At 58.4% G+C, this 15752-nt stretch overlaps 1 protein-coding gene across 1 annotated transcript in view; it reads left to right on the top strand.

Annotated features, from left to right (window-relative positions):
* The first annotated feature begins 3409 nt into the window (after positions 1-3409).
* Positions 3410-15752, top strand: part of ERCC2 (ERCC excision repair 2, TFIIH core complex helicase subunit) — a 13350-nt gene continuing 1007 nt past the window's right edge. Inside the window, exons 1-21 of the mRNA XM_037516781.2 lie at positions 3410-3530; positions 3926-4025; positions 4969-5046; positions 5118-5180; positions 5334-5447; positions 7808-7924; positions 8008-8124; positions 8378-8501; positions 8585-8681; positions 8763-8896; positions 8970-9138; positions 10389-10507; positions 12028-12097; positions 12177-12246; positions 12330-12431; positions 13359-13422; positions 13722-13843; positions 14957-15049; positions 15120-15192; positions 15366-15436; positions 15524-15667. Coding sequence (XP_037372678.1) covers positions 3526-3530; positions 3926-4025; positions 4969-5046; positions 5118-5180; positions 5334-5447; positions 7808-7924; positions 8008-8124; positions 8378-8501; positions 8585-8681; positions 8763-8896; positions 8970-9138; positions 10389-10507; positions 12028-12097; positions 12177-12246; positions 12330-12431; positions 13359-13422; positions 13722-13843; positions 14957-15049; positions 15120-15192; positions 15366-15436; positions 15524-15667 — 2046 coding nt within the window. The 5' untranslated portion in view covers positions 3410-3525. The remainder of the gene's footprint in view (positions 3531-3925; positions 4026-4968; positions 5047-5117; positions 5181-5333; positions 5448-7807; positions 7925-8007; positions 8125-8377; positions 8502-8584; positions 8682-8762; positions 8897-8969; positions 9139-10388; positions 10508-12027; positions 12098-12176; positions 12247-12329; positions 12432-13358; positions 13423-13721; positions 13844-14956; positions 15050-15119; positions 15193-15365; positions 15437-15523; positions 15668-15752) is intronic.

Raw genomic sequence — 15752 nt, 5'->3', positions numbered from 1 at the left:
GGGCTAAAGGAGGAGTCCTGGAGCCCTCAGTGGCTTTTCAGGCTTTTATTGGGATTTTACTGGGTACACAGCAGGCAGGGGTGCTGGGGGGCCGGGAGGCTGGCAGGCCTTCTCTGGTGGTCTCTGCTTCTCTTTCGCTCTCGTTCTGTCTTTTGTTCTCTGCTCCTCTCTTGGTTCCACTCTCTGCTGGCATCCCCGTGAGCCGCCCTCATAAGCCCAGTCTCTCAGCACAGGTGTATCCACCCACGCATGCCCACAGCCTCCTCCAGGTGCCGCCATCAGGCATGCATTCAGGACCGCAGGGATCCATCCTAATGGCGGGAGGGCAGAAAAGCCTGATATCATTTACTTACCCCTACAGTTACCTGGCTGGGGATCGAACTCGTGCTGCAGCGGCTGGTGATAGCTTGACAGCGCTGAGATGTTAACCCCTGTGCCACCAGGGAGACCCAAGAACAGAGTTTTGAGGAGAAAGAAAGTGGCCTCATTTATTTGCTGGCTGGCAAAAAAGGAAGGTAGGCTGCCCTCCTGCCTGCCTGGGAGTGCAGGTGCCTCTCCTTTCCTATAAACCTGCCCATTTAAAGTGTAAAAAAATGGGGGCCTCCCTGGTGGCGCAGCAGGTTGAGTGCCACGCTGTGAAACTGTCCTCAGCCTCTGCAGTGCCGGTTCCATCACCGTTGGCTGGTGAGAATCCCACATGGCACAGCAGACCTCTCCAGTCCTGCCCGCTGCTCCTCTCAGCAGTGTGTTTCTATTGTCTGCCTGTTCTGCTCCCTGCTCTGTCTCTGGTGAATCCTCTCACCCTCCTGCACCTCTGGCCTGTACCCCAGCTCTTGTATAAAAATAAATAAATCTTTAAAAGAAAATAAAGTGTAAAATTTATATATAATATATAAAATTAAAAAAAAGAAAAGAAAGTGTAAAAAATGAAAGAGGAGGGCCTCCCCAGTGGCACAGCGAGTTGAGCACAGTGCTGAGAAGTGGTCCGCAGCCTTTGTGGCGCCGGTTCGAATCCCGGCCTGCCAGGGAGATATGCACATGGCATGGCAGACCTCTCCTGTCTTCCCCACTGCTCCCCTCAGCAGTGTTTTCTGTCCATCTGCCTGTTCTGCTCCCCACTCTGTCTCTGGTGAATTCTCTCACCCTCCCGCACCTCTGGTCTGTACCCCAGCTCTTGTATAAATAAAATAAATCTTTAGGGCCTCCCTGGTGGCGCAGGTGGTTGAGCGCAGTGCTGTGAAACTGTCTGCAGCCTCTGCAGTGCTGGTTGGATTCCCGCTGGCTGCGGAGCAACCCACATGGCGCGGCAAACCTCTCCTGTCTTGCCTGCTGCTTCCCTCAGCAGTGTTTTCGGTCAGTCTACCTATTCTGCTCCCCGCTCTGTCTCTGGTGAATCCTCTCACCCTCCTGTGCCTCTGGCCTGTACCCCCGTTCTTGTATAAATAAATCAATCTTTAAAAAAATAAATAAAATAGGGCCTCCCCCGGTGGCGCAGCAGTTGAGCGCTAGGCTGCAAAGCTGCTCACAGCCTCTGCAGCACCGGTTTGATCCCCGGCTGCCGGGTGAGGGTCCCACATGGCGCGCAGACCTCTCCTGCGGGCCGCTGCTCCCCTCAGCAGTGTATTTTGTCGGTTTGCCTGTTCTGTACCCCTCTCTGTCTCTCACCCTCCTGCGCTTCTGACTGTACCCAGTGCTTTTATAAATAAATAAATCTTTTTTAAATAAATAAATACCAATTTTTTTTAAGATTTATTTATTTGTTTATTTATGCAAGCACTGGGTAGAGTCAGAAGCACAGGAGGGTGAGAGAATTCACCAGAGCCAGAGCGGGGAGCAGAGCAGGCAGAAGGACCGAAGTACACTGCTGAGGGGAGCAGCGGGCGGCAGGAGAGGTCTGCGCGCCCTGAGGGACCCTCCTCCAGTGGCCGGGGAGCAGCTGGGGATCGAACCAGCACTGCAGAGGCTGCGGGCAGCTTCGCAACCCAGCGTTCAACCGCTGCACCACCGGGGAGGCCCTCCAATATTCTTAAAAACAAAAAAAGAACTGCTGCTTGTTGGTGTAGCCCAACAACTCAAAGTGCGGTTCACCCTTGGTATCTCTGACGCTGCCTCCTGGTTACTGGCACTACTGGCCAGTCCTGTCCAGCACTCTGTGTCCAGGTCACCTGAGAGCTATTCACTGCTTCTGGCCATGCGGCACTGCCTCCCAGTGTGCACGCGTTCCAGACTCTCATCAACAGGACAGTGCCATCTTGAACTAGTGGCATTTGGTTTTGGACTTCTGGACTGAACCCTAGCTGGGGTGAGAAAGCTGGCCATTGTGGCCTTAAAGATTCTCTGTTTCCCATTTTTGATTCCCGACACCTGAGAGATCTTGCAATTTTGTGTGGGTGAGAGAGAGAACCTACAGACAGCGGCTTGTCCTCTAAAGGTCACTCTCTTTGTCACAGAGTAGTCCCAATATGGCCTTGTTTAGCACTGTTTCACCTTGTCCTTGGTGTGCAAGAAGAAAAAAGCAAAACGTTAAGCATGTTAAGCAAGGCTTGCTCAACTTAGAGGGGAAGGCCTTGTATCTCCAAGGCAGGGAGGGCTATGGATTTAATTGCTGCATCAATGGTCCTAAAAGGGCAGCGAAAGGTCTGGCGGGGACCAGAGTGACTGGGACGAAAAGACATCTGGTGGGAAGCCCACCTAAGGGCGAGAATGAGGACCTGCTGATACCATCAGAAAACAACTGGTCCTCCTGACCTGCAAGCCGGGTTTCCCTCTTCCCATCCTATGAAAACCTCACTCCCTCTGACAGTAGGCGCGGCTTCCCCGACCCCCAGCTTGTGTCCGTGAAGTTCGCCGGGGATCGCAATAAAGCCTCCTTTAAACTTATTCTGTCGTCCTCGTCTTGCCCTCCTCGTCTTTCCCTGCCGAACCTTTCCGGCAGAAAAAGATGAGCTGCCTCCCCAGCAGTACCGGGATCCCCACTCGAGAACTGAGAAAACTGGGGCTTAGGGGAAAACTGGCCCCAAACCACTAGGTGTTGCTCCCCTTCAAGTGCGCCTTGTCCCGAAGAAGTCTAGCACACAGTAGGCATTTTCTAAATAATGCCTATGTGCTGCGACGCCATTCCTAATTCGTGGGGCCCCGCCCCCCTCCAGCTCCCCTGTCATTTATTCTCCCCCCCCTCCCCGCCCCCGTTCCCCTGTCATTTATTTCCCCCGAAACTCTCCGCGCTACTCAGAAAACCCGGGGCAGGAAGACCGAATCCTGTGAATGGCTCGACCCTCTCCCGTCTCTTCCGTGGTCAGTTCCTCGTTCTCGGCGATCCTCAGTGACGCCTCCCGCGGGCGCCGCCCCCGCATTGCGGCGCGCACGCGCATTACTCTTACTGGCGTCGCCCAGTGGACTGACAGGCAGGGTCAGCCAATGGCGTCGTGACGGAGGCGGGACCCCCAACTTCGAAGCCGCCGGCCGGCGCCTCCCGGAGAGTGTTCATGTAGGAGGCGGCGGACTCCGCACGGCGCGGCGGGCGCCATGAAGTGAGCGGGGGCCCGGGGGAGCGGCCGGGGGCCTGGGAGACGGGCGGGCCGAGGGGCGTGCCCGGGGCCCGCGCCGCGCGGGGGGCGGCTGGAGGCGTGGGCGAGGTGGGGATGGCGCCGGGAGCCGCGGGGCGGTCGGGGGAGGGTCGGCCGGGGGATGCCGAGGGGGCCGGAGGCTCCTGGGGGGCGGGGGGAGCCGCGGTGCGGGCGGGTGCGGTGGCCGCTCGGCCGGATCGCGGCGAGGGGGTGGGGGCGGGGCCTGACCTCCGCCCTGGTCAGCAGGGGCTGGCAGGGGCTGGCCAGGGGCCGGCCAGGGGCCGACCAGGGGCTGGCCAGGGGCTGACCAGGGCCTGACCGCGGGCTGACCAGGGCCTGACCGCCTTCCCCGCCGCCAGGCTCAACGTGGACGGGCTGCTGGTGCACTTCCCCTACGACTACATCTACCCCGAGCAGTTCTCCTACATGCTGGAGCTCAAGCGCACGCTGGACGCCAAGGTGGGTGGCGGGCCCGCCGCTGTCCAGCTGTCCGGGGGCGGCCCCGGCGCGTCTCCGATGGCACATTGGGAAACGCTCGCCCCCGAGGCAGCCAGCGTGTTCTCCGGAGCGCAGTGGCCCGTCGTTAGGGGTGAACTTCGGAGTCGGCCACTTGGGTGGGCGTCCTGGACCCACAACAGCACTGTGGGTGCATCCCTTCCTCGCCCTGTTCCCGTGTTCACCCGGCCAAAGGCGCTCGCCCACATCGGTTAACGGGAGGGTTCCAGGCGATAGCTCACTGGGGAAGACTCGGCCCTTCGCCACCGGGACCACTCGGATCCCCGCCCCGCCTCCTCCAGGTCTGGAGATTTTCCTGGTGGTCCTGCTCCAGTGGATGGCGGGCCTGGCCGGCTGCTGCTGAACAGGACAGCCCGAGCCCCAGTGTCAGCCCACCCCCCACGATGTGGTCCCTAGAGCGAGGTTCAGAAACTCTTCTGAGAGACTCTTGAAAGTAGTACCAGCCTCAGAGCTGGTGCTTTGGACGGCCTTTGGCTAAGAAAAGCAGCGCTCACTGCATGTCAGATACGAGGCTGAGTGTGGAATCCCCAGTGTGCGCATAGTCAGGCCCTGAGGAGGAGTTTGTGAGGCTTGGGTCTTGTTGGTTTTAGGATAGGTGCATTAGGGAAAGCACAGATGCAAGGATTTGCAGAAAGAGCCGCCACCGCTGCTTTGCAAAGGGAAAAAATGATGAGAAACAGCAGCCGCCTGCTAGGCCGGGTTCAGAGGAGGATGCTGAGGCCTGGGGTGAAGACCGCTCAGCAAAGGGATGGCAGCTGTGGGGCACCAATGTCCTGGCGCCCACAGTTAGTTATGCTGCCCTATTCCAAGATGGGGATGTTCTGGAAAGGGGCAGGGGTCCCCAGAGTTTGTGCCCCTGAGTGTGCCTTGTGCCCCTTGCCGGCAGGGTCATGGAGTCCTGGAGATGCCCTCAGGCACCGGGAAGACGGTGTCCCTGTTGGCCCTGATCATGGCCTACCAGCGGGTAAGGGACCCGCCGGGCCCAGGGTGGGAGGCGGAAGGCTCCAGCAGGGACTGAGCCACTGTCGTTGGCAGGCACATCCCCTGGAGGTCACTAAGCTCATCTACTGCTCACGGACTGTGCCAGAGATTGAGAAGGTGAGCCGGGCCCGTCCTGGTGCTCCCCCGCGCCTCTCCATCCTTGTTGGCCCCCCTCAGAGATTGGGGGGGTGTTTGGGAAGTTGGAGGAAGACTGGCTGGGCAGCGGCTTGTGCTTGCGATGAGGCTGAGACCCATCCTTGACTGGAACAGGTGATTGAAGAGCTCCGTAAACTGCTCAACTTCTACGAGAAGCAGGAGGGTGAGAAGCTCCCATTTTTGGGGCTGGCTCTGAGCTCCCGGAAGAACCTGTGTATCCATCCTGAGGTGAGTACCCAGGCCGTCCCTCACCCTAAGGTCTTGCATCCAGGAAGCCCAGATTCCCTAGACCAGACCTCACGGCAGTGGGCGGGTGCCTCGCACAAAATTGCAGCAAATTCTCACTTGCTGAATTCCAGTGCATTGCTCAGGGCCCAGGCTGGCACCCTCCCCCAGGAAGCCTTCCTTCTTTCCCCCAGGCTAGGGAAAGTTAAAGAGGCAGTTTCTGGAGTGCAGGCTTGGGTTCTTGCCTCTGAAACTTACAACTGTGCACTTTTTTTTTTTCTTTTCGATTTTTATTATTGCATACCAGGGAGGCCCCAGGTATACACTCTTGAGTGGGTGATTTCTTCAATGGGCCTCAGTTGACTTTCTGTAAAATGGGGATAATTACTTGCTTTATATAGGTGTTTAGGTGAGAGACGGTGTGTACAGTCCTGAGCATATACAAAGAGTTAAAAGAGGAACCTCCACACAGCTCTCCACAGTGGTTGGCCCAGTTTGCACTCCCACCAGCAGTGCAGGAGAGTTCCTTTTTCTCCACACCCTCGCCAACATTTGTTGTTGCTAGTTTTTTTAATATGTGCCATTCTCACTGGTGTAAGATGGTACCTCATGGTAGTTTTGATTTGCATTTCCCTGATGACAAGTGATGCTGAACATTTTTCATATGCCTGTTGGCCATTTGCTCGTCCTCTTGGGAGAAGTTTCTTTTTAACTCTTCTGCCCATTTTTTTTTTTAAGATTTATTTTATTTATACAAGAACTGGGGTACACGGGAGGGTGAGAGGATTCACCAGAGACAGAGCGGGGAACAGAACAGGCAGATGACTGAAATACGCTGCAGAGGGGAGCAGCAGGCGAGACAGGAGAGGTCTGCCACACCATGTGGGACCCTTGCCGGCCAGCCGGGATCGAACCAGCACTGTAGAGACTGCTGACAGCTTCACAGCGCCGCACTTTAACCGCCTGCGCCACCAGGGGAGGCCCCTCTTCTGCCCATTTTTTGACTGGGTTATTTACTTTGTTTTTGTTGAGTCTCGTCAGCTCTTTGTAGGTTTTTGTGATCAGTCCTTTATCGTTAGTGTTGTGTGCAAAATTTTTTCTCCTAATTCGTGGTGTGTCTCTTTGCTTTGGTTACTGTCTCTTTTGCTGTGCAGAAGCTCTTTAATTTGATGTAGTCCCAGCTCTTTATCTTTGCCTTCACTATCACTGCTTCAGGTGATGTGTCTATAAAGATGTTTTTGAGGTGTATGTCATGTAGTATTTCGCCTATATTTCCTTCTATATATTTTATGGTTTCAGGTCTTATGTCTAGTTCTTTAATCCATTTATCCATTTTGAGTTAGTTTTTGTGCATGGTGTGAGGAGTAGTCAAGCTTCATTTTTTTGCACGTAGTGACCCAGTTTTCCCAGCACCATTTATTGAACAAACGTCCTTTGCTCCATTGCATAGTCTTTGCTTCTTTGTCAAAGATTAGTTGACTGTAAATCTATGGGCTTATTTCTGAATTTTCTATTCGGTTCCATTGGCCTGTGTGCCTGTTCTTGTTTCAATACCATGCAGTCTTTAGTATTATGGCTTTGTAGTATAGTTTGAAGTCCAGGAGTGTGATACCTCCATTCCCTTCTTTTTTTTTTTTCGGGAGAGCTTTGGCTATTTGGGGTTTTTGGTGGCTCCATGTGAATTTCATCGATATTTACTCTATTTCTTTGAAGAATGTCACTGAAATTTTTATTGGAATAGTATTGAATCTGTAAATTGTTTTTGGTAGGAGGGTAATTTTGATAATGTTAATTCTTCTAATCCATGAGCAGGGGATGTCTTTCCATTTCTTTTTGTCTTCTTTTATTTCTTTTAACATTGTTTGATCTCACTGCTTTTGTATCTCTGCAGTTAGGTTCCCAAGTACCTTTTTTTTTAAAAGATTTATTTATTTATGCATACAGGAGCTGGGGAACAGGACAGAGATGCGGGGGGTGAGAGGATTCACCAGAGACAGAGTGGGGAACAGAACAGGCAGACTGACTGAAATACACTGCTGAGGGGAGCAGTGGGCGAGACAGGAGAGGTCTGCTGTGCCATGTGGGTTGCTTCCTGGCCGGCCGGGCATCGAACTCATGCTGCAGAGACTGCGGATTGCTTCACAGTGTGGTGCTTAACCTCTTGCGCCACCAGGGAGGCCAAGGTTCCCAAGTATCTTAACCGTTCAGTAATGAAACTGCTTGAGGTTTGAGTTTCCTGGAAATCCCAGAGTCTGGTCCCTGACAGGATGGGCTCCTGGCCACCTGGTGAGGCGCAGAGCAGAGCCCTGGGTTCCAGAACTGATGGGGCCCCTCAGCACTATCACCCCTTGTCTGGCCCTCAGGTGACGCCCCTGCGCTTTGGGAAGGATGTGGACGGGAAGTGCCATAGCCTTACGGCCTCGTACGTGCGGGCGCAGTTCCAGCAGGACTCCAGCCTGCCCCACTGCCGTTTCTACGAGGTGCCTGCGGGCTGGGCTGCTGAGGGAGGGCCACTTGGGACGCCAGCCTCCCTGACCCCCTACTCCTTCTCATCCCACCCCAGGAATTTGATGCTCATGGGCGCCAGGTGCCCCTCCCTGCGGGCATCTACAACCTGGACGACCTGAAGGCCCTGGGGCAGCGCCAGGGCTGGTGTCCGTACTTCCTTGCCCGCTACTCGGTGAGAGGCTGCAGGGCGCGGGGGACTGTGTGAGGCATGCGGGCTGCCTGCTGTCTCTGCTGGTCTGTCTGTATCTCCCTCTGTCTGCCCACCCCGTCTGTCTTCACTTTGTCTATGCCTGCCTGTCTGTGCATCCATCTGCTCACATCTGTCCTTCCTCACCTCGCTGCTCTGGGTCTGTGCGGGAGTGATGTGGGGGTGCGGGGGGCCTGGCTCCATGGGGAGCTGGTGACCCTGCCCTCCTTCCTCCCAGATCCTGCACGCCAACGTGGTGGTTTACAGCTACCACTATCTCCTGGACCCCAAGATCGCCGACCTCGTGTCCAAGGAACTGGCCCGCAAGGCCGTGGTGGTCTTCGATGAGGCCCACAACATCGGTGAGGAGGCTACCAGGTGGGCAGGCAGTCTCCCCGGGCTTGGGGGATTGCCTGACCGCGCCCGCCTTCCTGCCTCCCCCTAGACAATGTCTGCATCGATTCCATGAGCGTCAACCTCACCCGCCGGACCCTCGACCGGTGCCAGAGCAACTTGGAGACGCTGCAGAAGACCGTGCTCAGGTGCGGCCCGGTCTCTCCCGGGCTTCGTTCCAGGGGCCTTCCGGGGGTCCCCGCTCTCCTCACACACACTCTCTCCCGCAGGATCAAGGAGACGGACGAGCAGCGTCTGCGGGAAGAGTACCGGCGCCTGGTGGAGGGGCTGCGGGAGGCCAGCGCGGCCCGAGAGACCGACGCCCACCTGGCCAACCCCGTGCTGCCCGACGAGGTGTTGCAGGGTGAGCCGCTGCCTGCTGTGCCTGTGCTTGGCCCGGCCCGGCCGTGCCCGGCTGACCCTTCTCCCACACGCAGAGGCGGTGCCCGGCTCCATTCGCACGGCGGAGCACTTCCTGGGCTTCCTGCGGCGCCTGCTGGAGTACGTCAAGTGGCGGCTGCGCGTGCAGCACGTGGTGCAGGAGAGCCCCCCCGCCTTCCTCAGCGGCCTGGCCCAGCGCGTGTGCATCCAGCGCAAGCCCCTCAGGTGCTGCCCCCACAGCCGGCTGGGGGTCCCCATGGATGGGTGTGGGCCCAGCACCTACTGATTCTTGTCTTCCCTGTGGCCTGGGGTTGACAGGTTGAGCCCAGTCTGGGATTGAGCCCAGTCTGTGCTGGGACACCATGGTGACCTAGGCAGCTCTGACCCTCCCTGCCCTCCCGGGTTCACCTGTCAGTGGCTTTGACAGACCTGTCCTGGCCGGGATGACCCAGAATGGGTAGGGCTGGGATGGGGTAGGGGGGACATGAAGGGAGCACCTTTTCAGTCTGAGGACCAGGAGGACTTCCTGGAGGAGGGGATGCATTGGGAATGAGAGGTGATCCCAACTCACCAACATTGTGACTGTTGGGAGAAGAGACAGTGAGTGATTGAGACTGAGATTATGGGGGGCTCCCTGGAGGAGGGGGCTTGCTGGGAGAGGGATTAAGTAGCCGGCTAGGAGCCCCTGGCCGCTGTCCTTCCTTTTCATGTTTCTTCATCTGTACACACATGTTAGCATGTCTTTATCGTCAGGCCCTGTGGCGGGCGATGCCAGGACCCAGCAGTGGCAGAAATGGGGTTCAGTCCAGCAGGACAGAGGGACCTGCCCCCAGGCAGGGCTGACCTGGGTGGACAGGGCTGAGATGGGGGAGGCCTGGAGGCTGGGGGCATCCAGAACTGGCACCCAGTTCAGCATGGGCATAGAGACAATGAGATTGAAGAAATGCTTTGGGGAGGAGGGTTTTAAGCTTGAGTATCTGCCTGGCTGCAAAGCCGGGTGCTCCGCCCTGTGACCTGTTCCTGGGGAGTGCGCCCCAAGCCTGAGCATTATGTTGGTGTGAGGCTTTCCCTGGGAGCGCGTCATGGAGAGCGCCTGAGTGTGGCGCATGGAGTGACGGGCTGGGTGCGAGCGAGTGTGTGCTGGCTGGTGGCTCCCAGGACTCATGTCACTTCATCCCTTCGCGTGGGATTCTGGGTGTGGACGTGGGTCTCTGTGATGACGGAGAACCATCCTGTGTGTGGGGTGGTGTGATGTGTGACCTCCGGCTAGGTGGGTCTTGTGCTGCCACACAGCCCAGGCCCTGTGCTGAAGGCATTTACCTCATGGGCACACGTGACCAGCACAGACGCAGGCCCTGCCCTCCCAGAGCATCCAACTACCTGGCACAGACACGTGCCCAGTGCTCTGCCAGGGGTAGGAGGGGTCCTCCTGCTCCAGCTTCCTCCCTTGACCCCATTTTGCCTCCTCTCCCCAGGTTCTGTGCTGAGCGCCTGCGCTCCCTGCTGCACACGCTGGAGATCTCCGACCTGGCCGACTTCTCCCCACTCACCCTCCTGGCTAACTTTGCCACCCTTGTCAGCACCTATGCCAAGGGTATGCTTGCCTCCTCCTGCCTGGGCCGGTCCTCCAGAAGCGTCTAGAGGGCTGGACATGTGGGACCTTGTAGGGCTGGGCTCAGGAGTTTGGGCTTTATCTGTAGGGCAGTGGGGAGCAAATCTTGTGGCTGGGATGGTCTTTTCAAAGGCCCCTTCTGGCTGCAGAGTTGAGAAGGGTGGGGTTCATCTGAAATAAGTCCAGAGATGTGGGGTCAGCCCATGTTCCTGTCCCGCCAATGTGCAGGGGTAGACTCGGTTGCTGTGCTTCAGTGGCACTAGGAAGCCACAGCAGGTTCTGCGCAAGGGAAGGCAGGGCTATATTTGTGCTGTAGAAAGATTCTTCTGGCAGGGACTTGGAGCAGGAGAGAAGGGAGGGGGTGGAGAGGTATGGGAGCGAGATGCCTGGTGTGGGGGCCTAGGGGGTGGGGAGGAGTAGAGGATTACGCTCAGATGCGGGCTTGCTGAGGAGAGGGGCGTGGCTTGCTGAGGAGAGGGGCGTGGCTTGCTGAGGAGAGGGGCGTGGCTTGCTGAGGAGAGGGGCGTGGCTTGCTGAGGAGACGGGGCGTGCTGGTCAGTTATCCTGTCCAGGCTTCGGCCTGGAGCTGGCTGAGGGCACAGTGTGATCCCAGGGATTACTCTTCTGTTCAGGAAGGCAGGTCAGGCCTGCTTGGCGTCCTGTGGCCTGGACTGGCCTTGGCAACAGCACAGAGTCCAGCCCCCTCCCCAAGGCTAGATAGCCACCAAGTGCTGCTGGAAGCTTCCTTCTGAGTACATCCCGTCCCACCCTCTTCCCTTGGTTGGCTGTTGGAACAGTGCTCCCCGCCTCCCTGCCCCCCAGTACCACTTCCTTTGGCCTGAGCACCGTTCCCTGACTTCCTCACTGCCCGTGTTCCCCAGCTACCATCATTTCTCTCCTCTGTAGAGAGATGCTCTTCTCCAGGAAGCTGTGTTGGCCCTAGGTGGGGTTAGGACCCCTCCTCTGGGCTCCTACCGCAGCCCTGCCCAGGCATCGTGTCGCTGTCACTGGACGGCAAGCCGTCAGGGTGAGGCCAGGGCTGTCCGGGCAGTGTCCCCAGCACAGGGCTGGGCACAGAGGACCCGACAGTGTTGTTAACCCGGTGAAACCTAGCATATGACTCCAGTCAGTCACTGCGTACATCCAGCGCAAGGGGAGGGACAGGGACCCAGAAATGCCTTGTTCCTGGTTTACCAGAACTTAGGCGCCCTGGTGGCGGGGCCTGCAAGTACAGGCCCCGGCGTGGGCTGAGAGGAGGGAGGACATGGGTTCGGTGGGGCGGGGTCCAGACCCTGCTGGACTCTGTGGTGTGACGCGGGACTGTCGGAGGAGCTTCTTGTACGGGAGGGATGGGACCTGACTTCACAGCCCCTCTGGCCATGAAGGGAGCAGGGGTGGGAGCTGGGGGCCCGCAGGAGAGGCTGGGGTGCAGGGAGGGTGCAGTTGGGTGTGGCCTGGCGGGTGTGGTTATGGGTGATGCCAGCATCTCCCCGGGGTTGCAGGTTTCACCATCATCATTGAGCCCTTTGACGACCGGACCCCCACCATAGCCAACCCCATCCTGCACTTCAGGTGAGACCAGCCCCGGCAGGGTGCGAGGGACCCAGGGGCCCAGGCCCCGCCCGGCTCACCCCCTCCCTGCTCTCTGCAGCTGCATGGATGCCTCGCTGGCCATCAAGCCCGTGTTCGAGCGCTTCCAGTCTGTCATCATAACGTCTGGGGTGAGGCCCCGGCCCCCGCCCAGCCCAGCCCGGCGGGCTCCTGGCTCTCACTCCTGCTGAGCCCGCTGCTGTCCCTCCTGCAGACGCTGTCCCCGCTGGATATCTACCCCAAGATCCTGGACTTCCACCCCGTCACCATGGCCACCTTCACCATGACGCTGGCCCGGGTCTGCCTCTGCCCCATGGTGCGCAAGGGCGGGGGTGCGGGAGAGGGAAGGGGCCTCCGCCGCTCAGGCCGGAGAGCTCTGGGGTCTGGGCTGGGTGCGGCGAGCTGGGGTGGGCGGGTGGGCGTTCGCGGCACCTGGCGTCTGCTCTGTGATGTGAACCGTGTCCTCCCCGATCTCCTGGGGTGACGGAGGGGATTTAGTGCGATAAAGGGGCTGAAATGCTTATGTGGCCCCGGGCCCTGCCCTAGGGAGATGCTCTGGGAGTCAAAATTTTGGGCAACATGGCTTTTCCCGCGTCCCCTTTGAGCTGTGGTCTTGGTAGCTGACCCTGGCGCTCTACCTTGGCCTCCTTATCTATAAAATGGGTATCATAGCACAGGCCTTCAGTGCCCTGGCCAAAGCCCTTGGGCCAGAGGTGGTTTAGGATTGAGAATATTCCAGATATTCCAGCAAGGCGTGTGCACCACAGTAGGGACACTCCCAGGGAGCAGCAGGCATAGCTGGTTTTGCTGCTGTTAGTGCCAGACTTAAAACCGTAGTTTTTGGGCATTGAAATTGATCATGATGGCTTGGCGGCTGGGGTTGGGGAGGGGGGTGTCCAGTGATGACCTGATGCTGCACCCTGGTTTTGTGAGGTTGCCATCGGCCGGGGTGCAGAGTTGAGGGTGGGAAGAGGGTTTACTTTGGAACCTTGTAAGCGACAGGCTGGGGCGGGGTGGGAATTCCCGGACAAGAACATGGATGTGGGGTCCCTTCATCCCTAGCATTTATTTCGTGGGTGGCCTTGGGCTGGCTACTCTCCTCCCAGCCTCGGGTCCTCTATCTTCGTGGCCCAGGAGTGGGGAGTGGAGGGGACGTCAGTGTTGTGGGTCTGGGGAAGCGCGGTGGCGCGGGCACTTGCGTCACAGCGCTGCTGTCTTGACCGCCCCCCCACCCCCACCGCAGATCATTGGCCGCGGCAACGACCAGGTGGCCATCAGCTCCAAGTTTGAGACCCGGGAGGATATTGGTATGCGGGCCCGGCGGCTTGTGTCGGTGGGGTGGGTGGGGAGCAGCTGCAGTAGTGGACACAAAATGAAGTGGGTGAAGGCAGAGTTGCAGTGTGTGTGTGTGTGTGTGTGTGTGGGGGGGGGGGGGGGGGAATCTGGGCCATGTTTCCACCTGGGGAGGATGAGCGTGAGGGAGGTCAGTGGGGCTCGTGGTTGAAGGAGCCTACACAGTCACGGGGAAGCGGGAGGTCCCAGGGTGGCTGAGGCAGCACAGCTGTGGGGACACGGGAGCACGTCGCCAAGGCCCGCGTCCCTGCAGCGGTGATTCGGAACTATGGCAACCTCCTGCTGGAGATGTCTGCTGTGGTCCCGGATGGCATCGTGGCCTTCTTCACCAGCTACCAGTACATGGAGAGCACCGTGGCGTCCTGGTACGAGCAGGTATGTCTGGTGTACGCGGAATGCCCCAGGGAAGTGTTTAGATGGCAGGGGGAGCAGTGCAATGAGGCGGAGGAAGGGAAGAAGATAAGCCACACACGCACACTCTACACGCACACTCTACACGCACACTCTACACGCACACTCTACACGCACACTCTACACGCACACTCTACACGCACACTCTACACGCACACTCTACACGCACACTCTACACGCACACTCTACACGCACACTCTACACGCACACTCTACACGCACACTCTACACGCACACTCTACACGCACACTCTACACGCACACTCTACACGCACACACACGCACACTCTACACGCACACTCTACACGCACACTCTACACGCACACTCTACACGCACACTCTACACGCACACTCTACACGCACACTCTACACGCACACTCTACACGCACACTCTACACGCACACTCTACACGCACACTCTACACGGCAGCGGACAAACAGAAACAGGTCCGCCGCACCCTACCTGCGTGAGGTTCCCCGGCCGGGGCTCGAACTCAGGCCGTTTCGCCTTGACAGCACTGAGCCTTAAACCCCTACGCCACCGGGGAGGCCTCCAGCCTGCAGTGCTCTAGCCCACCTATTAAGGAGCTTGAGACTGACGCAAGAGGCGTAAGCCCGGCAGGCCCTGTGAAACAAGCTCCTTCAGCCCACCGGTCCCTAATCAGCTACAGGACCCATCAACGCACTTCGCTAACCCTTCACTCCTGTTTCAGGATGGAAATCAACCCTGTGTGCATCACGCTTTCTAAATACCCCCTGTGGGCCTGGGCCCGGCTTGGGAAAGACGGTCACTACGTCCCACAAAGTATTTTCAGTGACTCTGAGACACCACTTTAAAATGCCACAGCAAACATGCTCTTTGCACACAACAATGAGTAGGAGGTGGAGGGAGCCCCCATGAATGAATCTATCACCCTAAAATATGCACTGTTGTCAGCCAAAGATACCTCAATAAAAATGTAATATTAAGAAAAACAAAAAACCACAACGTGCCGGTCTCCATGTTTGAGTGTCGGTCTCACTGTGTGCCTCTGCCTGCTTCCGCCTCGCCTGAGTCTCCTCCCCTGCCGCCCTCTGCAGGGGATCCTGGAGAACATCCAGCGCAACAAGCTGCTGTTTATTGAGACCCAAGACGGCGCGGAGACCAGTGTGGCTCTGGAGAAGTACCAGGAGGTGGGTACCGCCGGGCCTAGGGCCGAGAGGCCCCGCAGGTGCGGGAGGCTCACGCGCAGGCTCTCTGCAGGCCTGCGAGAACGGCCGAGGCGCCATCCTGCTTTCCGTAGCCCGAGGCAAAGTGTCAGAGGGAATCGACTTTGGTGAGTGGGAAGGGCCCCTGGGTGCCATCACCCCCGCCACGGGGCAGCTCCCGGCCGCCTGTGCTCTCTGTCCCCTGGTGCCCGACCCAGCACTCCTCACGCCGAACATCTGCGCCTCCTGGGCCAGCTGAGGTTGGCCCCGCGCTCACGCCTGCTGCTCCCCGCCCACGCAGTGCACCACTACGGACGGGCCGTCATCATGTTCGGCGTCCCCTACGTCTACACCCAGAGCCGCATCCTCAAGGTGAGGGCGCAGGTGCAGGCTGCGGTGGGGCGTGCTGGAGGGCAGGTGGGTGCCCTCATCACCCCGTATCACCCCTCGCACCCACAGGCACGGCTGGAGTACCTGCGAGACCAGTTCCAGATCCGTGAGAATGACTTCCTCACCTTCGACGCCATGCGCCACGCCGCCCAGTGCGTGGGCCGGGCCATCCGGGGCAAGACTGACTACGGCCTCATGGTCTTTGCTGACAAGGTGTGTGCACTGCACTGCCCTCCCCCCCCCCCCCCCCCGCAGGTGGGCCCCCCACAGACCTCTTCCCGATGTGGGCGCAGGGGCG

This window comes from Talpa occidentalis, unplaced genomic scaffold (assembly GCF_014898055.3).
Source record: "Talpa occidentalis isolate TD23 unplaced genomic scaffold, MPIMG_talOcc4v2.1 talOcc4.17, whole genome shotgun sequence".
NCBI lineage: Eukaryota > Metazoa > Chordata > Mammalia > Eulipotyphla > Talpidae > Talpa > Talpa occidentalis.
The sequence above is the reverse complement of the archived record's forward strand: the minus strand, read 5'-3'. Positions and strand labels throughout refer to the sequence as shown.